At 36.4% G+C, this 24,344-nt stretch overlaps 1 protein-coding gene across 2 annotated transcripts in view; it reads left to right on the forward strand.

Moving 5' to 3' along the window:
- TMEM245 (transmembrane protein 245) overlaps positions 1-24,344 on the forward strand; it is a 98,871-nt gene that overhangs the window by 22,007 nt on the left and 52,520 nt on the right. For both annotated transcript variants that reach the window (XM_072852971.1, XM_072852972.1), the window contains exons 6-11: positions 2,414-2,583; positions 14,012-14,116; positions 15,405-15,487; positions 17,638-17,728; positions 18,525-18,623; positions 21,967-22,098. In XM_072852971.1, the coding sequence (XP_072709072.1) occupies positions 2,414-2,583; positions 14,012-14,116; positions 15,405-15,487; positions 17,638-17,728; positions 18,525-18,623; positions 21,967-22,098 (680 nt within the window). The remainder of the gene's footprint in view (positions 1-2,413; positions 2,584-14,011; positions 14,117-15,404; positions 15,488-17,637; positions 17,729-18,524; positions 18,624-21,966; positions 22,099-24,344) is intronic.

Genomic DNA, 24,344 nt, shown 5'->3' on the forward strand with positions numbered 1-24,344 from the left:
TAATTCTATTTCTGTCTTCAGGTAATTTTCTGCTTCCTGGAGATGTTTGGAATTTCTTATTATGCAGCCTTTCTCTTGGTCGCAACTTTCTAATAACAGTCCTCCTTTAGCTTTTTCTCTCTTGCCTCTTTTTAACCTAATATAATTACAGCTATGTGATTGACTGTAGCACCTCCTGACATCACCTTTGCAATGACTGTACACTCAGTTATTTTGGAAGATATTATTTAAACACTTACTTTTAAATAGTAGCAGAAGGTGGTGTTCACCTTGTAAAATGCAAGCTTGCCCTGTTTTCCTGAGCAGCAGTTTGTGTATTTACCATGAGTTGCATTTCATCATACAAAACTTCAACCTGTAAGTTAGGGGCTGGCACTCACACTGTGTTTTCTCCTTTTTTGTGTTTGTGCCACATGATCTTTAGTAGAAAGATTATTAGATTTATTTTCTTGAAGAAATTGAATAATCCTGTATTTGCCACATGGTGGTGCCAGAGGGTAAGGAAACCAAATGTCAGCAAATTGGTGCATAAGCTCTCCATGAACAAGAATGTAAACTCTTACGCAAGTGGCTTACAGATCATAAGCTCTTGTGGAACTTTTAATATCCACAGGGCATTTATCAAAGTTAACCTTTTTGGCTGTGTACATCATTTTACACATCTCCAAGTAGAAGCGTGATGTGAATTTTTGAGGATGAGGGAATTATTGTGGTGTTGATGTATGGCAGTAAGTAATGAATTAGTTTGGAGAATAGACTTGCATAATAAGAAAAAGCTTTATTAAAAGTACACTTGAATGTAATGATGGGGAGTTCAGTATCAAATGTTGCTATAAATGCGATATAATTGGAGGAGTACTGGTAGCATTTTCACAGAAAGTTATTTTACTGTGTAAGTAGAATTTTTAACACCAACTGTAATATTTGATCTACATGTGATGTTCACTGTTACTAAATTCTGGTTTAAAAAAAATAGGGAGAAATTAGGGGAATGATGTGATTCTGTTGCTAATAGTTTCACTTCGTTTGCCTTTAGAACCATAGTTTTCAGTGTTTGGGGATGCAGCATTATTTTGTTTAGAGGTTTGTGTATCAGTAGTTCATGGCAGGACTGGGTTGTGAGACCTCCTGGTCTGTTACTGCGACATATAATAATTATGATCCTTTAAGTTGATGTATCTTGTAATGATGTTTTTGTGACTGGTATGTTTGCATCAATACTCCAGTAAAATCAGTTGTAATACAAATTTTTTTTTATAATCTGAATTAACTCCTCTGTTGTGATGTTAAATTTTCTAGTGGCTTTGGAAGATTACTCGTTTTTCTTCTTTTCAGTGATGAGAAGATAGATAATTTGAGTGGTATAACATTTTGTTGAATAAAAAAAAGAATATAGCAAGTATTTAATGACTATTAAAGGTCTATTAGCTTCCACGGAAATTTTCATATGTATCATGCTTTTTTGCTTTTACATTCCTGATTGTGATGATTCACAAGTTTTGCACATATACTCGGTGAGGGAGAGCAGTGCCATCACAGAATTGGAACCGTAAGCCTTATGCAAAAGTCTCTGGGGTTTATTTCAAGGCAAGTAAACGGACATGAGCTTTTATTTCTGTAACTGTAATGCTAGACATTTCTAGTGTTGTTGAGAAGCTCTTTATTTTACAGTGGATATATGTTAGGAGTGTTGGAGAGAAGCTGTTTGTGGCAGCAAAATGCTTCTTTTTTGGGGAAAAAAAGTTGTATTTCTTCTGTTGTCTGGTTTTGAGGAGCAGTATGGATTTTTCTGAAGCTTTGTATGATCATCTTCAAGCCAAGATAAAAAGCTGATCTCAAAATAATGTTTTTGAAGTTTGAAAGCAAAATTAATCAGTATTTGTGTTTCAGTTGAAGGTTTAAATGAACACTTCTTTACTGTGAAATTGCGCATGATCTGCTGTCAGTTCTTAAAGGAAAGATACAGCTTTAACAGTATAGAAGGCCTAAAACTTAAGAATTGAGGCTGAAAATTTTTTTGTATGTGTAACATACTGTTAAGTTCTGAATGTGGTGTTTTATGTGTAGTCATCTGGCGTGGTGTATGTGTGAAGATGTGTTAAATCCACTGTACTGGAATCATGGAATGGCAGCACCTTATCCCAGGCCTTGCTCAAGTCTGTTAGCTGCATAATCGGGTAGTGCGCAGGCACCTTTCCTCTGCTGCCATCTAAATTCCACGTGGATAAGCACGCTTGTAAAGCGAGTGAGGATATTAGTACTAAAACCACTTGAAAATTCTGAAAGTGGTTTCTAATGGGAAATAAAACTCGAGTCTGTTTTTTTCTCATAGTCTTTCAGAATGGAATAGATGCATAGTCTTGTGGCGCTCCTCTGAAATCTCTAATACTTACTTTCCTTCTTGTGGTTACAGTTTGGGCACTTAAAAAACTCGTGGTTCATTTTGGAGTTTTGAACTTCGTGGCAAACCATTGCAAAAGTTGGTGGCAACTTATTGAAAACTTTGTGAAGGAACGTCAGGAAGCTCTTGCTCCACGGCCCATCAGAGGGCTTGGAAGAGTCATGCTAAAGCTTGACAGTAAGGTATTTCTACTTATTTCCTTAAGCAGCCTGGAAGTTTGTTTTATTCTCTGTTCACTGTATGCTGAGATGCTTTAATTCTAAAATAAATGTCTGTCACTAATGGACATGTCTCTCATGTAAAACTGTATCCTGTTTTATGGTGTATTTTAAACCGTGTCTCTTCTGTCACTATTCACACTTAAGTACACATTTAAACTTCGTGAAATGATTACATGCAAAGCTTGACAGAAGTCACTTATAAAATGTTGTGTTAGCTTTAGAAGATTCCATATCTGAGTAAGGCAAAATGATCATGGTTTAGTCACCTTACCTGATTACAAAGATTTTGAAGTTAAACTTAATGAGCTTTAATCTGAAGGATGAGACGTTCCTACTTCTGTTGTGAAAACTTAATTTAAAAAGCAACCCATTTTATTCTGTAAGTAGGGCCTGAGCTAGTTCAAAGACATTGTTTATACTGTGTGGAAGTGTAGTTGTTGAACACAGTGGCATGCTGAGTACAGAAGGGAGGATTCCCTCTGTAACGGAAGAAATATGTGGGATAAGGTATTTGGGAAGTACCATAGAATAAGGCTTCTGTGCTCCCCTCCCTTCTCCCCCACTCAAAATGAGCCCACATTTGCAAATTGCAGAGTTGGAAAGCTCCAGAAAATTTATGAAGGCTCCTCCATTCAGAATTGTAAGTTTCGACTTAACCTGATAGATTATTTTGTTTGTAATAGCTATGCCAGTCTGTAAGAATGTGTGTTCTGTAACTCTGTTGTTGAAGTATTCTCTGCTTTAGAAAAAGCCGTTACCTCAGAGTTTCCGTAACTGAAGAGCTGAACCCAGTAAGTACATTTGTCAGAGCATCGGTACCTCAGCAGATCCATCTGCAGTTTATAGCTCTGGATTCCTACAGGAAAAGGAAGAGCTTAAGCCCAGATCTAATGGGTAAATGGATGTCAAAAGGTCAACAAAAGCATTAAAATGGCTGTAGGAAATAAGTAATGATTTCACAGAGTTCATTGAGGAAGAATTTGAAAAAGGAAAAGCCTTTCAGAATATGGCTGTGAACAAGATAAAGGGGGTTTCCAAAGGTCGTGGAAAGTATTAATGTTAGGATAAAAGCTTACATTATACAAAGCTTTTCATTAAAAGCTTTTTTTTTTGTGAGTAAGAAGACTCTCTAGACACAATATCGTATGTACTGTATTTCATGAGTTGTCAAGTTTAGTATCCTTGTACTGCATAACTATATATGATATAGTATCCTTTCTAATTCCACTAAGTCTTTTCTCCTTAAAGAAGGTAGGGCTTTTGTTGTAATATGCAGCAGAACTTCCCACTCTTCAGCTTAAATGTATTTAAGGTCAGTTTATATTCATGTTGTTCTTGTCTAAGCAAAAGAGCAGTGTTGGCATAACTCATTTCTCCATCTCCCCTCTCCCCTCCCATTTTTTAGATGACGATCGTATTCCTTCTGAGTCTGTGCTGTGTGTATTAAAGCAATTCAAGCTCTTCTAGCCGTTATAAGAAGGACACTTGATACTCTGCATGGTTCTGTTGTCCTCGTATGTGCCTATTCTAATTACAGTTCATGGGGCTTTATCATGGGTGGCTGGAATGATATGCGGTCTTCCAATGCTTATCACACTAATGCTTTCATATCTTTTAACTTTTACTGCATATGCTTATTCTGTGCATTGTAAGGTCACGGATGCACCTTATTTCTGAGAATTTGGGAAGCAATGCCATAGGATATTGGCAATTGTGATTTTTGTGGGGCCAGGGAAAGGAGAGGAATGAAAATAGCATCCTTGCAAGTTTTTTTGGAAAGGATGGATGAGCCGTATTTAAGTTGCATTACCAAACATTTTGGCTTCAGTAGGCACTGTTGAAGAGGAAGTAAAAATATGCAAACACAAAATAGAAATTCATGGCGTAAATTGTTACAGCTTACCTTTTATACGTGTGTGTGTGTGAGAGAGAAACCAAGATTGAAGGATCATTTCTTTTGCAATTAGATGTTTAATTTTTTAATATTTTATTTGTACTTTCTTTTTGTGGGAGCTGAAGCTGCGTAGTGATTGTTTTGGGTTTTTTTGTTTTGGTTTTTGTATACTGAGTTAATTGGAGGCTGAATCTCAGCATCAGGATGTAGTGGGGCTCTTAGCTAAGTACAACAAGCCATTGACAAGGTCTGTTTCACACAAATATCTAGTGGTACTACTTGGTTTCTAAAGTGGTATGCCCGATTAGGAAATAGTTTCAGTTCTGCGTAAAAGGTAGTGAGGACGAGGAAGACATCTTAGAGTGGCATGTCTTTTTCTCCCAAACAAAGTTTAGGAGGGTAGTGTAAATGGTCCGGAAAATAACTCATTGTGAGAAATTATGGGAGAGTACTGCTCACACATGCAAATGTTTGAGCTTTACTGATTATGTTTGTTTCTTAAATAAAAGCAGTAAGAAAAGCTGCTGCTCTTCTTTCCCACTGCTCATCAGCCTCTGGTAATCTTTGAAATTGCAGACAAAAAAGAACTGAAGGGAAGTTCTGATCAAGAGGAAAGAAAGTAGGGCATTGCTTTTCATTTTCTTTATAAACAGTAGGTCAAGCTGTGCCTGGATGTGCAGGCCTGCTTTAAATATGGACTATAGAAATAAGATGTCCTTACTGTATTCTTTAGTCCCTGCTTTTGCATTTGCCCCACGGAGCCAACAGACGCAGCGGTTCAGGTATGATAGACTTCCTGGAGGAAAGCATAGGGAGGTTTCTGTTGTCATCCATCAACTCATCTTAACACTTAATAGATATGGTATAATTCATGTTCTTATCAACAGTCAAGAACTAATAATTTGCTTCAGTCATATTTTTTTTAAAAAAAAGACTTGTCTTTTAATATGGTCACTGTAGTTTTATTTTGATTAGAGTTTGCGAGGGAGTTCAGCAGCATAGCCAGTTGCTCAACTGCATGCACTAGACTTATTAATTAGAATGTGCTAGTATTGTGCATGCGTGCTTTCTGGTAGACTTCAATGAATCATGTAGTTATTACATGCTTTTTCTAGGTATAGCATACTAGAATTTTATATACAGAGGACTGTAATAGATTGTTTGGACTTTGGGTAAAGTCAAGGTTTGGCTCTTCTGGTACCAAGTTTAGCACGTAGTTAAAGCAAGCACAGAAAATGGGCAGAATCTCTACCAGTGCATATATTATTCTAGGAAATACTTCCATAGACATGTAAGATCTTATATAAATAGTTTTCCAGTAAAATACTGGAAAGGTGGCTGTAGCCTTACTAATTTTAGATGACTTGAAGATTAGAATTAAGCTGTAGCCTGTTTTTAAATGTAGATTGATTACATTTGTAGAACTATTTAAACAACAATATTGGTAAGATAGTAGGCAGGTAGAGCATCCCAGATACTGTCTTAAATATTGATTTAAAAAATGATTGTTATCTTTGACATACAATGTTATTTCCTAGTTATTGTATTTATCATCCAATTCCAGGAGGCTGATATTATAGAAAAATACCAAAGACTTCCTTTCACATTCTGCTAAAATCTCAGGCTAACAATAGAGCTTTAGATTTTGTTGCATTGGAGTTGCAAAGTGGAGAAACACAGCCATGAGATCTATGTCTTTTCCAAACTGAACCTAATGTATAGTGGGTTTTCGTATGTGGAAGTAAAGTTAAAGGCAAAAGTATGTTGTTGAATCAGTAAACTTTACCTTTTTTCACTGATAAATTATTCTGTAGGTGAAGAGGTAAAATAGAAACAAATTCTACAGTGTCAGTTTGAGGCTTTTGAAGCTTTGTCATTGCTTTCCATTACTGTGATTCTTTCCATGAGTAGTAAAAGCTAGTAGAAGTGGGTGCTTTGTGACATACTTTATTTTCATGTTTCCTGTTGTTTATGTTTCTTTGTAAATCTGCTTCTTGCTTCTGATATACCTTAATTAACATTCTGAGATTTTTTTAAAATTTGAAATGTTCTTACATTTTGTTTTTGTTGGGAGCTAATATAATTTCTGTCAACTAGTGAAAACACTAGATTTATTGAGCATTCAGCGATCTTGTTTTCAGGGAGAAACAAACTTCACTTACTTGATCATAACCTCTAACAGATGAATAATGACATTAAAGCTTTTCACTGGTGTGATTATGCTGCTAACTAATTACTAATGGACAGAATTAATAGTCCTACATAAACTAGGTCCTAAAATGGGTATATTTGAGCAGCATGGGTGAGAATTAGTAAGGAAAAATAACTGTAGTACAAAAGGAGAAACTGACTGTTGAGAAGTGCAAAGAGCCTTCTGCACAACCAATAAAATTATATAAAATCCATACATTTATTTGATCTACAATTTGCTGTTGTGTATATCAGATTTAATTACATATTTGATGTTGTGCCATTGAATGTGAATGTTGTAATATGAATGTGGTACTAAAAAAACATATACAATTTGTTTAACAGTAGCTGGTGTAATAGGAATGTTTTGAAATACATAGGAAAATGCCTGAATGGGAGTATTAATGCAATAAACGAGTATCTCGTGTTAAGCTTTGGTGTTTCAGTAAAGTGCCCTTTTCAGAATACTTTTACAAGTCCTGCTCTGACATCTGAAATGTTAGCTCTCAGTGTAATTAAACTGGAATTGCCCAGATTATGCTGATAGCTCTGTTAATATAATTAAAGTTGTTCTTATTTGTTATATCCCTCCTTGTTTCAAAAAGTGCATGTTAATAGTAAAATCTAGATTCTTGCGTTGGAACTTGTTATGATCTTTTCTTCCTATTGCAATTACCTTTGTGTCTGGAACAATTTCATTTTCATTCTGTGGATGACTTTGCCTGCCTCTCATTGCTTTTTTTCCCCTCTCTATTACTGCATTTTTCAATAATTTTCCACTGTGTTCTTGTCTTTTTTTCCCTTTTCTTCCATCTCCCCCTGCCACTGACAAGCTGTGGCACTGGCTTAATAAGAAGGTAAATAAACAGAAAAATTGTGATTCCAACTAATGGATTCTGTGGTTTTGGGGAGGTTTTGGCTTTTTTTGCAGCATGAATACTCCTTAACATGCCTTGCTTCTATGTTTTCTCTCCCAAGTGTCTCTTTTCCAGCTCTTGATATAAGCTACTGAAGGTCATATAATTCTACCTGATCTCTTGTCTTCTACTAAAATGAATGCACATAGTTAAATGTTATGTACAGCAGAATATTGCATTAGCCTTTCAAGCGGTAGTTTGATGTTGTGGCACTTTTATTTAAGAACAGGTGATCTCCACCTGGTCCCCACTTTTATGCGTAACAAAACCAATTCTCTCCTGGACTGGAGAGCTGTTCTCTGCTCACAGAAAGCATCAGTTAACTGAATTAACGTGGGTGGTGAGGGTGAAGCACAGTTATAAAGCTATGAATGCAAGTGCTTGCAAATAGTGCGTTGACTGGCTTCAGTCAGTGCTGTTAATCTTTTACTTTTGACGTGTCAAACTGGCCTGTATACTCAGTGGTATTGAGTTTAGCAGGAGTGAAAAGAGAATACTCATGGTCTCAGAACTGCTGAATCTAATGACAGTCTTAAGGGAAGTGAGGGCTAGTAAAAAAAATTTTAAAAATATAATTAAAGCAGTTGGTATAGCTAAAATATTTTTCCTTTTGTGTGGCTTTTAAAAGTGTGTGATGTGTTTTATAAGAAATGTACTCCTCAGTTCCCATGTTCATCTTAGTCAGCTAGTGTTAACTATTGTTCTTTGGGGAACGGTCATCCCAAGAGAAGTTAAAATTGATTCAGTCTTTATTTGGCCTCCTGTGTGGCTGAAATCTGGACAACTCCTCAATGCAGTGCTATCTCTGTAGGACTTGGGTGGTGTCATAGCTTCAGACAAGTACAGAGCTGGAGAGGGATGCCTGTAGGATGTGTACATCTGCAGGACCTCAGAGTTTTAAAGGTGAAAATCTAGTATGTGATAAAATATATGATAATTAAGTGAAAGAGAAAGAATCAAATATCATATCTAGAAACGCGTTATGCTTCCAGCAGCAACTTTTATCCTCACTTACCACTTCAGTATTAGTGGGGGAGTCAGAATGGGTACTATGGTTTTCTGAACAACAACCCATCCTTTCCATTCAGTAGCTATTACAATAGAAACCGTAGATCTGCCTTGCATGTTGTGAAAGACACCTGAAATGCTGTCGTTCTGAATGCTGTTGAGAACAAGCGGAACAGAGTAGAGCATGGAGGCCATGGGGCACTGGCACAACTCTCTAAAAGGTTCTTGTCAACAATGAAATGGGGCTGCACAGCTGGTATCTGCTGTGGGGGGCAGATGGGGAATAATGCTGCATGTAGCGTCCAGGCTGAGCAGCTATAATGAATTTAGAAAGTTTGATCTTCAGTATTTAATCAGTGAACTCAGGGTTGTATGATGGTGGGCTTTCTGTGTTTCTGAACAAGAGGGTAGAGTTGCTTGCTTTATGATTCAGTTATAATTGTCCACTAAGAGGGGAGTTTTTGAATGTTCTTTTGCCCTTGAATATAGTTTGGTTGTTTTAAAATTACATTTTTATTTCCTGACTTTGAAATGTTTGTGTTATGTGAGTGACTTAAGATTAGTATAAATGTGTGCAACCATAACCCTTCGTAAAAATTTTTTTATTAGGTATTGGTTTGTTAGTACAGTTTAGGTGAAGAGCTGAGTTCAGTGAGCCACAGGTGAAAATTTAGTCTCAACTACTTTTTTTCTGGCTCCAAGTTTGTCATTTGCTTGTTTGAAAATTCATGTATGTAGATAATGTTTTTTCCTTAATATTAATGATAGGTTGCAAAAATAATTTCACTGTAATTGCTTTGAACTCTAAAATGTCTGGATTTTATTTTTAGTTTAGAGAATTGCATTATTGGGCAAAACTCTGTGGAAATAGTTTCTTAACAGAGGGTTTTTTAGTTCCTAGGAGCTATTTTTGAAAACTACTGTTTTACTTCACAGTTTCATAGGAAGAGATCCTGAAAGTCCTATAGTGTTGCATGCAGTGCTGACTTTTGTGCATGAGCAAGTAGTAATAATAATATTATAATAAAGATTAAAAAAAAAAAAGGGCAAAAAAATACTGTGCAAACTTGTGGGATTCTTGTGGGTTTGTTTTGTTAGGTGGTTGTTATCTTTTTTTTTAATAATTGCATTTAAAAAAAAAAAAGTCATGCTCTACCAGAGGCAAAGAAAGAAGGAGATTTGTAATACAGAATAGTGGATGCAGTCAAAAGGTTGCTTCCTTTGCACCTTTCTCCTCTTTGCCTGTCTTTGAAGGGAAGTACTTATGAGAACACCAAGATAAACTTCCTGATAATCCACCAAGAAACTAAAAATACACCACCTAGAGATGGTAGAGTTTGAAATGATGGTTGATTATGGCTGCTAGTGATAAACCTTATCTTTTTTCATCCTGTTCTTAGAGCTTCTGTCAAAGAGCTGCTTGAAACTTTTTTTTTTGGGGGCGTGGGCAAAGAAGAATAGTATATAATCACATAGTTTAACACCGTATATGTAGCCCAAAACACAGAATAGATTCAGCTGGGCTAGCGTGATTTGTTCTTTATAACATTGTCTATGGCAGGAGTCTTTAGAAAGAATTGTTAAATCCTGCTGTTGCTGTTGGAGGAACACTGGTGTAAGTAGACTTGAGACCTCATATAGACTGTTGTCTATCTTTTCTAACTGAACTACTCATCTGACTCATTTCAACATAACCCTGAGATGTGTCCTGATTACAGGCTTCCCCTTATTCTCATCAGATGATATTAATAAGATGGTATCCTCAAATATTAACTGAACTAAAGGAAAATGTCAACAAGTCTAAGAAATGTCTTGGAAAAAATTCTGATAGATAGTGAAGCTCTTTAAAGAAATAAAATAGTCCTTTTTGGTAATTTTATGTAGATTTAATTGAAAATGAAGTAGATGTCCAGGTATGCTTCACTGTGTGGGTAAAACAGTAAATACTAGAAAAACTAGTGTTCTGATGGCTATGCAGTGTGAAACGTCAAAACGTGAATTCATAGGTGATGCATCATACTGCATAACATGGAGAACCCGTCTAGATAGTAGGATTCCTGATTGTTAAGCATGAACTGTAGTTCTGTTACAGCTCAGTGTAATGTGGTTTGTATCATCACCCAAAAGTTGAAAGCAGGGAGTACTTGCAAATTACTGAGAAGCATTTTAACAGAATGCAACTCATCTTAAAAACTCTTTTTTACAGTGAGCTAAATTAAAAAAAAAAATATCTAAAAGTTGATACCTTTCCCTTCAAAACTGTGGCAATTAAGGATAGTTTTTTGTGGACAGCCTATCACAAATCAGTAACATTTCAGTTTGGTTTTACAAGTGTGACCTTCTGTAGCTTAGGAGCCTGGCTTTCCTTTACCTTTGCGTAATTTTGGATGTTGTGGCAGCATCAGCTTCCCGCTGTTGACTAACCTTTAGATTAGAAGCTTGGAACTGAATTTAAAATGGTCTCTGGCTAATGACTAGTGTTTAGTCAGTGTATGTTTGTCTTTGTGTGCACGCCCATGGTTTACAGGAAGGATGTAAAGGGAGGTCTGACAGGGTTGGGGTAAGAACGAAGTCTGGACCTGATTCAGGGGTAAGTACAAGCACACAGGGATTTAACAGTCTAGCTTACCTGCAGTAACATAGCACCTATGCATTATTTAGCATGAGTGTGCAAAGGTGAGTGCTTCCTCAGCAAGTATTGTGGGTAAACGTAAAGGAAGGAAGGGAGGTTTAATAGGAAGCAAATTAAAGGAGGAGGAGTAAATATAGCCCTAAAAGAATGTTGTACATCTGCTTTTACTTCCACAATCCTCAATCCAATTCAGTCTTCTCCTGTGATATGTCTGTACCAGTTGTATAATGTGGATCTCCTTAAGACTGTGGTGAGAGATGTAACTGCAGTACCTGTAGGCATACCAGAGCTGGCTTTCATCTAGCTTGCTTGGGCTACCTGCCCAAGTAAATAAACACAAGGTGGGCTTGCATGGCTGAGGCTGCTGTCTGTACTGGTACAACATCAGTGCTGCCATTACTTTACTAACTAGATTAAAGGTAATTCAGGCTTTACATGTGCTGCAGCCGCACCTCAATGGCAGTGTAGGCATACTCCAACGCAGTGCTAAGAAAAGATCCCCAGTTTGTCATGTTCCAGTTCAGAGAGAGTCCTCATCCTGATCTTTTGGAGCTTGGTCTTCTAGTAGTTGCTGCCATGGTGAAACATCTAAAGCATCCAGCTTCAGCTGCACTGAGACTTCATCTATTGGATACCACTCACACAATCATCAAGGCTAGCATTTTTGGAAATCTTTGACAGTACCTCCAATTTCTTGGATTCAGTGGGTCTGATTAAGGTGCTATATGTAAGACTAGCTAGTGGATTTCTTTTATCTCTAACTTAGAAAGTAAATAGCAATTAGTTTGAACTTTGTTAACTAAGAAATAACAAGGGCAGCTTTAATTTTTAATAGCTTTATTTTGAAGCCCATGCTATAAAATTTCTATCCCATGGCCATCCAGTGTTTTTCAGTGATATTTTTGATTTCTGACCTTTAAAACAGGGACTTTTATTTCTTGCTTCTCTTGCATAATCCTTAGATGTATGTGAGGCTTGGAAGGGCACAGCAAATCCTGTTTTCAGTCTTATTTCCAAAGAGGTAACTGTCCCATGTAGAGGCTACTCAGAGTTTTTCAGAAAGCTGTAGTACTGCTGCAGGCAGGTAACCTCCCTCTAGTACCGGCAAGGCATTTCTGATGGCTGAAATATTTCAGCAATGCTGAAAAATGTTAAAAATAGATATCTAAGACAAAGGATTTTGCAGATTCCTTCAGGTTCTCTGAATTCCTTTCTGCAGGTCATAATATAGTGCAGGTTTTGTTACAAAAACTTGCTGGCTCAACGTCTTGTTTCTTTTAAAAGGATTTTGCTTTCTTACAGTTTTCTTCATCATTTTGAACAACAGTTCTAAAATGCTGAATATAATCCTTGTGTTAATTTAGATCAAACAAGGAGCTGGATGTAAAAGCACTTGAAGTTTAAAAATAATTGCTTAATGTACATTAACTGCTCAGATGCTACAGGATGAGCACAAAAAAAAATTCCTTACTTTTTTTTTTTTTTTCAAATAGGAGATACAACTTCAGTGTTAACCAATTCAGTCATCACACAGCAGTCTGTAGAAGTTAGTTGTTCCAGGGCCAATTTCATGTGTAGGGGTAGGGTAAATAACAGAATAGAATAGAACTAATGTAAACCATCAGCAAGTGTATTAGTAGTTCTGTAAGATCTCTAACTAAAAAGTTGCCAGCGTAATCGCTGAACATGTAACTTGTACTCACTTGGAAATACTTTCATCTACTGCACATTGGCTTTGACCTCAGTTCTCTTAAAGCACAAACTTTACAGCTGTCCTTCTGCTGCTTTTTCCTGCAGTAATGCCAGATGGAGTAGAAATAGCCTTGGTATTTGAACCATAGAAGCTTGAAAAATGTATTTGGTCGTACTCGCGTGGGCTTTTATGGCTTTTTATGTAAACAGTCAATTTGTATATGAGATGAAGCTCAGCGTGCACTATTCTAGAGCACTCTGCATAGTTGCGTGGCTGAGCAGTTTTATTGTTTTGAATGATGTTATCAGAATTTCTGTAGTCTTAAGTGGTATCACTATTTGTTTGTGGACATGTATAGAATGGGCCTTTCCATAAACCAACAGAACAACATACAAACCTGTTTCCTGTATCAGTAGGTTTAGCTGAGGCATGTTTAATGCTGAGCATCCTTTCGAGATTGAAAGTGGATAGAAATAGTCAGTGCTGAATAATTGGCCTGATGTTCAATAATGTAGAAAACCTCCAGCCCCATTTCAGTTCAGAAAGTGATGAGCAGATTTAAACCTTTGGTTACTTGCAGAAATACCTCATTTAGATGGCTATTAGCTATTCAAATTTTAAAGGCATGGTTCTACTTTACAGTATACCTTGATAGCTTCCAAGTCCTGTGCAGGCAGTATCTGTAAGTTTCCAAGTTGGTGAAGGACAAGAAACAAAGACAAATTTCTAGGTTCATAGCTGACATGAATGCTAGCTTCTTTAGGTCTAGTAAGTAAATATCGAGTTATTGCTTGCTTTGCAGAGAGCTTGCTGTGTCTTGTGGTAATGTGTAAATGTCGTTCGCAAAATCACATGTCATTCCATGACTTTAATCATGCTAACATCGCTTGTTAATTGTTCATCTCCAAGCTTGGGCATAAATGCTGTTTGAGTAGAGCCTGATTTTGCACTGTGATTGTAAATAAAGAGAACAATAGTGTCATATAGCACATAGCATTGCCTTAATTAAAGACTGATTTATATGCTATGATTTGTTTTCTCTTTTTTCTGCACAGATGATCGTGTGGTTGGAGAAAATGCTAGATAAAATAATCAGCATTTTCATAATATTTTTGCTAGTGATAGGAACCCTTCTGCTAGCCCTGCTCCTTACTGCAAAGGTACAGTGCTCTAAGGAATGTAATCATAGAGCTCATTTTAAATGCTGAATGAAAGTTACTGATATTTATGCAAAATTATGTAGCTTAAAGAATTTTTTGAAAAATTCAGCAACTAAATGCTCTGTAGTTGAACTTGTTACTATTCCAAGACTACTTATATATAAAAGTCTGTATATTTATACAGATTTGTATTTATATGTTTACTTACATATATGACAAAACTAATACATAGACATTTGGAAATAGGAAATTTATTCTACTAAAAGAATTACTAACTTATATATTACAGGAACGGATTTGTTTTGCATCCTGTTACACTTTTCTTGTCAACAGCAGAGCCACTTAGAATTTTTTCTTTTTAATTTACCTTGCATCAGAAACATATTTGCAAAATGCTTAAGGTGTATTTGTCAATTCGTTTGTGTAAATGCCTGTAATAACCTCATGGTATCCTGTTCTGAGTTTAAATATGCTGAGATTCATGATCAGATGGTCTCTGAAATTGACTTTTTTGGTTTGTGGTTGGGGTGGTTTTTTTTCTCACCAGAAGAGGTCACTCGTACTTTTTTTTTTTTTTTAAATGGAGCTGTGTTCATACTTGAAACAGTCAATGGAGATTGAATGTTTGACTTGAATACAGTTGCAGAACAAAAATCAATGGGTTCTGATGTCAATCTCCTTCTTCCAAAATGTAGGCTTATATAATGCTGAGTACTTAAAATTGAAAGCTTTAAAAGTTGTGCAAACATTCCTGCCTAAAGCTTCCTTATATTCATAAAAGGAACATTAATATATTTATAAAAGGCGTCTTTTATCATTCTTACTATGAATTAATTTGGTGAGGCACTTCATAGGATGGTTGGTCATGTTAGAGCTGAGCATTCATTAACTTTTACACTTTTTTGATCCATGGCTTAAAAAGGTATATCTGAAACTGTGCTTTGTATTTTAGTACTTCCCTTGACAGCACTGCTGTATTGTTATATTTTTTTTCCACTGGTGAGATAAGTTTAAATTTCCTTTTGCTATTATTAGTCACACAGTGTGTGACCAAAATTGTCAGAACAGACTGATGATTATTGTATTGAATGCTTTTTTGGGTTAATGGCACTTCATTCTTCATAATGGGTTGTCTGCATTGGAAGAATTATTCTTTGAATGTACAAACTGGTCACTCCCCTCTCCACCCTCCCCCCACCCCCTCCAAAAAAAAAAAAAAGCCTCTCTGAATGTAGGAAGAGTTGTAGTTTGCATTACATAACATTTCTCCTCTCTATATTTAATTTAGGTACATCAAGAGAGTGTTCACATGATTCAAGTCACAAGCAGCTTGATCAATGAGACAGTAGCCAGTCACCCAGAATGGGCAAAGTAAGAATGCTGAAGTTAAGCAAATAGTATAGGGTGGATGAACAAGCTTCCAGGTGCTCTTATGTATAGTTTTTAATTTAAAAAATCCCTAGGTGAACAGAAATGGGAGTGGCTGTTGCAGGCAGATGTAAAAGCTAAACTGTCAGGCAGCAGTAGTGTTTATGCATTACTCTGGAGGACTGTCAATGTGGTATCTCATTTGAGGACTGGTTGGACTTTGGTGGAGAAGGACAGCTATATAAACTTTTCTACTTACAGTGTTGGAGAAAAGCTTGCATAGTACAGAGAATAAAGAGGTCAATATTCTTTTCCCTTTTACCTGCGAAAGAAAAGTAATGGCAAAGAATGCTCTCTGTAGAAGGTTGCGAGGTGAGAGCTGAATTATTTTTTCAATGTGGAGACCTGGCTGCAGAATGCCTTTGAGGGAATAGGAGTTGAAGAAAATGTTTTTGGAGTGAACCGAAGAAGAGTTTGAGGGTGGAAAGAATGGTGGATGGGGAGAGTTTCGTATGAATCAGTTGGGAAGGGCTGTTCCTATTAAGAGTAGATGTGTATAGTGTACACAGTGGGAAGCTTGTAAGATACAGTCTATGTAATGATTAAAGCAAACACAAAGGCAAATATTAAGGGAGAGAGAAGATTTTGAGAGAAGTGCATATAGAGAAAAACAAGGGCACACTTGTGAGCAAAGAAGTGATTGCATGAACAGCAGAGGGGGAATAGGTAAGACTGAAGAGTGTGATTCTGAGGGGGGATGTTGCAGTTTGCTTTTGTTCTGCTTCAGCTAAACAGACATTGAGTAAAGGTGAGTCCAGGCACTTACCAGGAAAAAAGAATTGTCTCCTGGACAAGAATGGTTGACTTTTTTTCAAGGGCACTTTCTAAACAAAAGTGATGATGGCTTAATAGGATTGAAAGAAAGTGCATGCTGTGTTATAAGAGCAAGAGAAATTTTCAAAAACAGAACTAAAATTATATAGTTAATAAATGCTATAGTAATATGTGCTTTAGCAATACTTCAGTAATCACAATCAAGAGAACAGAAAGCACTTAATGTGTTTGTTTATTCCTTCATGGCATCTCTTGTGTTGTTTGGCCTTTCCATTTTGCCATAAAATGAAAATAAGTAGGACTAATGAAAATGGAAATTTGACTGTCACAAGCTTATTCACGTAGTTAAAATACTGGAGTACTAGTTGAGTAATTAGCAGAATTTTAGCTAAAATTTTTACTTCCAGTGTTCGCATCCAAATTTGGAGCATCTAAAACACTATCTTCTAATTCATTAGGAGTAAGTATACCTCTTTCCAAATCCATCAAGCTTCACGAGCTTTCAGAGCTTGATGCTCACATTACATTTAGAGGTGAGTGACTGAAATGTCTTGGAATTCCAATGCAGAACATTTCCGAAGGTCTATACAGACAGAAAAGCTTCCATGTTGATCTTCATTCAGGTGAACAAATGCAGCAGTTTTATTTCCTGAATGCTTTCTTGTTTTGGAAGGGTTCCAAAACGTGCCATTGAATCAAGATGTGGAAAGAAAGTCAAAGCAGAGAATGTGTGCCCTGTATTCACAAGTGTTGAAATGCTGGCAACTCAGTAGGTCCATTGCTTGAAAGTGTCATGAATCCTTGAAGAAATTAGTGAGCAGATAGTTTGGTGGGGACTTAGAAATAACTGGTGCCCAAACCTGTTGCTTGATCTGATTGCTTTTTCAGGGAAACTGTTAACAAGTTACATTCAGCTCATAATTCAGAAGGTTGTCTTTGCAGCTAGACGAGACTGCTTCATATAGTATTTTCAGAAAACTAGAACACTAGGGAAATTTCTAAGAATGTAGTGTGAATAGCACGCATACAGATCGAAGAGCAGATCTCTTTTGAAAAAGTTGAGATACCAGTTTAACTAAGGTTTCAAGAACCTTGGAGAATTCCAAATGCAATGGCGTGCCCTAGATTTAATTGTGCTTTGCTTATGAGAAAGTCTGTTCCTTGATGCAGAAGGAAATATTCTAGTTGTAGTAAGTCTATATGTATTTAACCTTAACTGTTGTTGTTTCAAAATGTTAATTTGTAATGTGTGTTGGGTGTAATGAAATGGGTAAAATATGTAGCAGTTAACTTTGTTTTCCTTCTTTCAAAAAAACTAGCTGGCTCCCAGAAGCCCAGGTTATTCAGAAGGCACTCAATTCAGCAGCTAATAATGTATACCAATATGGCCGAGAATGGATTACACATAAGGTAAGAGTGAGCTTTCTCACCTTTTTTAATGTTTTCATTTCTTGTATTTCATAAAAGTAAAAAGAAATAAAAATATTTTTGTCAGTGATTCTTTCCTGTGTGGTTAACCGTTTTGTTGACAGATCTATTCGTTCCACTCTACTTTGTGAGGTGAAGGAAGGGTGGGAGTGATTTCAGTAGTCTGTTCTGCTCAGACGAATATTTGTTTTTAAGAGCTGAAAAATCTGTCATCATTTTAATAAGATTGCCAGTGAAAATGCATCAAATAAAGTAATATTTTTCATCTGGCTTTAGCTGTTCAATTGTAGACAATGTAGACTTCTGCCCCCCAGTATTCTAATTTCTATGTGGGCTGCATGTGGTAGAATGGATTTTTTTTTTTTTTTAATTATAATTTATTTAAGTTAACTTTCTTCAGGAGAATTTGCCAAGATTCTTATTTATACATTTTGATATCTAGCACACATGTCAAACTATTTGAAATATTTACTCTAAAGATGATCAAGAATTTTGTCTTAAGCATTTTAGAGATGGAATTGGTTTTTCAGTGCAGAAAGAAGTCCTTAGCTTAGTGCAGCAGAATATTTGTTTGGTTTTTTTTTTTCAGACAAAATCTGCATGTTGTGAACCATGTTGTCTGAAGTGTGTATTCCATACTGATACTCAGCTTTTCTAATCATTTGGGTTTAAGCCATGCCTTTACTGACAATCTTAGGTGATTCATCTAGCTTGGAGTTCATCAGTAGATGCCAGCTTTGCTCTGTCCTGTATAATAAAAGATTTCTGTATGTTTTAGCTCCATAAGATTTTAGGAGAAAAAGTGAATAACACCGCTGTGATTGAAAAACAAGTGCTAGAGCTCTGGGACAGGCTTTATCACTCTTGGTTTGTGAAGGTGGGTAACTTATTTAAATGGTATTTATATAAACTATCACGTAGTGCTTTGAGATAATTATGCTAAGTATGCATTTCTGAGAAAGAGATTAGCAAAAACTTTGAATGCTGAGTAAATGTCATAGTAATAAATAGTTGGTAAAAGTTTCAAGTGTGTAAGATCATTCCACAGTCACAGTTTGAGTACAGCCAGAGCTGTGTCCTTCACTTTAGTTATGCGTGTTTTTATATATGCCATTTACTTTACACTTTGCTCACTTTTTATATTTAGTATTTCATAGTTTAGAGCTTTCTGTTGAACTTTCATGATCTTGAGCGGTTAGGAAAAGGAAACTGGTATTCTGCATGATTTGTATAACTTTCATTAATTTGAAATTTTGAGAAAGAAATTGTCCTTTCACTAAGTTTCTTGCAATGCATTTTTGCCAACTGTACTAGCCTTCCTATAATGGGTTCTGCACACTGAATCTTGAAAAATTCATAATAGTTAAATAATTTTCATGCTGCCAATGCTATTTGCCTTTTAAAGGAAAAAGCAATTCATTAGCCATGATGGAAGTATCAAAATCCAGAAGTCATAACCCTGAAATACTTCTGTATATTTAAATAATTGCAATTATAGTATGCTAACACTTGTCTTTATACAGTCTTTTTTTAAAGTACCTCTAAAGTTCCAAGAAGATCTCTGTATTAAAAGAAGTAAGAGTTTCAGTATAGTAGTCAAAATAGAAGGGGAAAGAATCAGTTTCTTTTTCTGACAAGATAATGCTGTAGAAGAGCATGTGGAGAGATAACATGATGCTGTTGAGGAACATGGGACCACTGAGGAGAAATTAAAGCTGTATCTACAACAGATTTTGCTGGCCTTAGGCACTTGGGAGTACTCAGTGTTAAACGCTTGACCAAGAAAAGCACCTACTTTTGATATAGTTATACTGATAAACCCATTGCTTTTGCTACTAGTATAACCTGTGTGTCAGATGGTCTGTAGCACTGTATCATTCAGCAGGGCTCTGTGTCACTACATGTGCTGTGGGAGTACTTTTGTTGCTTCGCTATACAGCACGGGTTGTGTCTGTGTTCGCTGTGTTATGTGATTTCTTTCCTGAGGGAATACTACGAGGCTTCTTACTTGTAGATACTCTTCTGGTAGGGTAAGAAACATCTTTCCTAGCAATCAAAATGGCAGAAAGAGCTTCAGGAACGCACTGATGCTTGCTGCCTACAATCTTGAAGTCTGTTCCCCTGCTTGCTGTTTGCATACTAGAGACCCTATGTTACCCTATGCATGCTGGGCTGCTACCGATTATCTGCGGGCTGCAGGTGACTCCTCCAGAGTCTCTTTCTAATCTTGCCCCTTCTGTCGCACTCCAGATCCATGCAAATGTCTCATCTGAGTGCTTTCCGCCTGGCTGTTTCCTTCTGTAATATTACAATAGCCTTGTGTAGTCCTTCAGTGTGTCTGAAAACTGGTAAACTAGATGATAGGCAGTGTGGAGGACACCTGTCCCATATCTAACTCTCAGTACAGCTTTCAAGCTTCCCGCTATTTCAGTTCCATGAGCATAATAATTACACTTCATTTTGAGGCCTGCATAGTGTTGCTGTAGTCTGTAGGTGACTGAAACACCCAGGCTTGGTGATGCTCTTCCATGAAAGCTGTAGAATTGAGGAAGAATTGCTGACAAAATGTGCATTCAACCATTAGCTGCTACTTTCTCAGAAGATCAGTAGGTAGCAAATGGTGTATATTTTAAAAGGTTTGAGAGGTGTTGTGATAGATCAGTTACTGTTGCATTTATGTACCCAATTAAGTAAAATAGTAACAGAATAATAAATCGCTTGGGAGATGATGGCATAACTCTGTAATCAAGGTGTCTTTCTCAAGGACAAGAATCTCCTCTTCCTAGTCCATTCAGGTGTGGGGTTTTGTTTTGTTTTTAAGATCTAATGAATTTGTTGAAGAGGAACCAGTTGACAATTTCTTGGAATCCCTTGTTTATCAACACCTGAGGCCTTAGGTGCTACAACAGTATAGTTGCTGAATAACAATGAACTTGAAATGTGTATGAATAACAATGTTACAAAATCTGCAAATGATACCTAATTCTGCTAGTTAATGGCGAGAGCTGTCTTTGAAAATAGAACTAGATGAACAGAAGATAGGTTCTTGATTCAGTTTACATATATAAAAGGCCTATTGGAGGGAGATTTTTGACTACTCATATGTTTCTGCTCTAAATAAACTGCCAGCTCAGAAGAAAGATCTCTGTGTTGCTGTGGATTGTTAAAGAACATTGTTAATTGTGCATCATAAAGTGTAACAAGGCATCTAGGGAAAATTGGTAATAAGCAGAAAATGTAATGCTCTTGGGTAAATCAGTGCAGGGACTCACTTGGAATACTACTTGCCATGTATGCCAAAAAAGATACTGTCATTTTGAATGCAGGCTGGTAAGGTTAAAAGTTATTGGAAAATTTTAACGGAAGTAGTGGGATGCTTATATAAATACCAGAGTTCAGAACTTGAGAAGTCTCTTGCTATTAAAGATTAGGATGAGATCTGTTGTAGTCAATGGGTTTGCTTAGACTTGCTTACAGTAGAATTTTGACATCCTTCTCTGAAACGCTTGCCGCAATCCCAGACTGAGTCAAATAGTCTCATGCTAGATGGCGATCAGGTATGATTCAGTTGGACAGCAGGCAACTTCATAATTAGGGTGAAGCCACTTAAGGAATTAGCAGTTGCGGTTATGGCCATTACCTATTGTCTTGCTGTGTTGCAATTACAAAGCTGTGTAGTCAGAAGGAATCCTCCATGCTTCCAGTTTAGCTTTTAGCTTTCACATGACTGAACATTGCAGTGGAGAAGTAGACACTAATTGTGAGAAAACTAGTTGTTTTGGCTTCTGCTTGTATTTTCCTTTGTGGATTGTACTGGGAAAAGTTGGATGTTGCAAACAGTAAATTATCTAGGCAGTAACTGAAATCATTACCTGTTTCTTCTCTGCTTTCATAAAGAGCAAGATAGATACCACTGTATCAGTCAAGCAGTAAAGCTAATGTTTAACTGAGGTGAATCAGTACAATATGCAGAACTGTTAATTATATGGGATTTCAGTCTGTTAATTATATGGGAAAACTATGGTTTTCTGTCAGATTTTAATTTTTCCAGTGAACAGAGTACTTCCAGGTATTTTTGAGGATGCCAATTAAAGCAGCTCTAAGTATTTGGATGCATGTTGGATCTGTTCCTCATTAAGAAAACATTAGTCTTTGGCTTTCTCATTTTTGTAAGTTATTCAAACGTCTGGTTTCTTTATGTCTTTGTCTCTCTTTTTAAGAATGTAACACATTCAGGAAGACACAAAGGACACAAATGGCACATAAACCGTCAAAACAGCTGGCTTGGTGATATTCTGGACTGGCAAGATGTTGCATCATTTGTTCATGATAACATTGAGACATTTCTTTCGGTATGTATTTTTTGCCCTTATTACCAAATTGATCTTATTTTTAAGTGATAATAATTCCTCCTTGGAATACCACTAAGGTTATGGAGTTCAAGTACATGGAAAATTATGGAAAAACTGTTAGTGTTACTTACCTAAGTGTTAATTACCTAAGCAATTATTGTAAGCCCACTTTAGGATATAACCATACTACAAACAGAACTGGTTGTGATGAAGAAGCCCTCCTGATTTCAGCATCTTCATTAATACTAGCTTTCCAGACTTCTTCCTGAGAGATTGTTACTGTAGGATTACCTGTGTCACTTGCAGGCTCATTTTAAATGCTTCATATGATGTAGCCTGCTCTTGGAGGTCATTTGTTTGGAATTTCTCTTACTTCATCTGTGTTTTCTAGAAATTGTGGTATTTGCTAAATATTCATTTACTTCAGCCTTGTTTTTTCCATAAAAAGTATGGCAAGCGTGGGGTTAGTGGCTTTTCTTTTTAAAAAAGAGACCAATTTGTCTAGGTTATAATTGAGGAAACTATTGACCAAGAGGTTGTGAAAACAAAAACAATTTTTTTTTTAAGTCTGTGCTTTTTTTCCTCAAATTATTATTCATGGGGTTGAAAGCAGCTTATTTCTCTCTTCTTGATGAAAGTTCTGGGGAGAATGAAACTAATATTTTACACTGTGTGAATTCCTGAATTAATGCACTGGACCTTTCACGTCATGAGGAGCAAAAGAAAAAGCATTGAAAGCAATCCAAACTGAAGCAACTACATATCTCTGAGAAATGATGTTAAGTCTGAAATGCTTAATATACAGAGTCAATCCCTGATATAGTTAATGTTTGACTTGAGCTGTTGTCATAAACTGGAAGTATCTTCAGGTTACTATTTATCCATTTTGGAAGAACATTATTTATACCTAACTCAAAACAACGTTTCTGTGGATGCAAATTAAGCTAGTATTTGCCTCGAGGCAGTTCTTGGTTTAGACTGATGAGCATGTGTGCTTTTTCTGTTCTCCCTCAGCTGCTGCTTAAATGGTTACAGTTTCTATCGTAGAAGATGTGCATCAAGAAAAAGCTGAGAGAAACTTTTTATTGTAGTGAACCTTTTTTCAGTTAATAGTGACATTTGCTTAATGCTTTCTCCAAGTTGACCATCCATACTTGAGGCAGAGTTATAAAAATGCACAACACATCATCATTTAAAATCAGTGTGGAGTTTCCCTCTAGGCAAGAGGGAGAGAAGGGGGGGAAACTACACCATAGGTGCTAGCCATGTCATTTACAACATTGCTGCACAGTGCTCAGAAACCATGATGATAAGTGTACTTCAGTAGTCTAAATAGGCTAATAATGCAGGAAATAGTATAAAGAGAATAAATATTTAAGACTGAAATATATTAACATTTTCATCTAGCTAGCATGCCTTGCTTTTACTTCTAAAATCTGGTTTAGAAGTTCAGGAAAAAAAGTGCCAGCAGTTGACTTGCTTTCCTGTTTATTTCCATGAACTCATTACTCATCAGCCGTGGGGAAACACCTGTCCTTTTTCTCCATGTCCTTAATGACAGACTGTAAACCAGTCAGCATAGTACATAGCTCTAAATCCTGATTTCACATCCTTACTGGGCAGCATTTTCTTTGCTGGCTTGCTCATCTACAATGCATTGCATAAATATTACTCACACTGATATTTCAAATTAAAATTGATGAAAATCTGATTTCTCTACTTGTCTAGGTCATTAAAACTTGGAGATGATGAAAACAAGAATAGTTTTGACTTAAGTCTAGTGTTTCTAAGCAAGTTGCTTACCTACTCTAGGATATAATGGAAGCTTACTGTATTCAGGATTTATGTTTTTGTCAGAGAATGAAAATCTTTCTCTTGGTATTTTGAAGAGGAACAATGAGTTATTAGAACGGCATACTGAATTGGGAAGGATCAGTGTTTTAAATTATTTGGATGCTTTTGAGGGGGCTTGTTTTTGGGGGTTTCTTTTTTCTTTTGGGTGGATTTTGTCTGTATTTGGTTTGGGGTTTGGTTTTTTTTTTTGCTTTTTTGTTTGCTGTTTTGTGGGACTTTGGGAAGGATTTTTTTTTTGTTGGTTCTGTGTTGTGTATGGTGGGGGATTGGGAGGGGGTTAAATAGATTAGCTATAATTCAGACTGTATGTTTCTCCATTTTGGACACTTGAAATCACTGGTAACCTGCAATTCTTAAGAATATAGCAAGACACAGTACAGTCCCAAAACTGT

The sequence above is a fragment of the Ciconia boyciana genome, chromosome 2 (genome assembly GCF_034638445.1).
Source record: "Ciconia boyciana chromosome 2, ASM3463844v1, whole genome shotgun sequence".
Lineage (NCBI taxonomy): Eukaryota > Metazoa > Chordata > Aves > Ciconiiformes > Ciconiidae > Ciconia > Ciconia boyciana.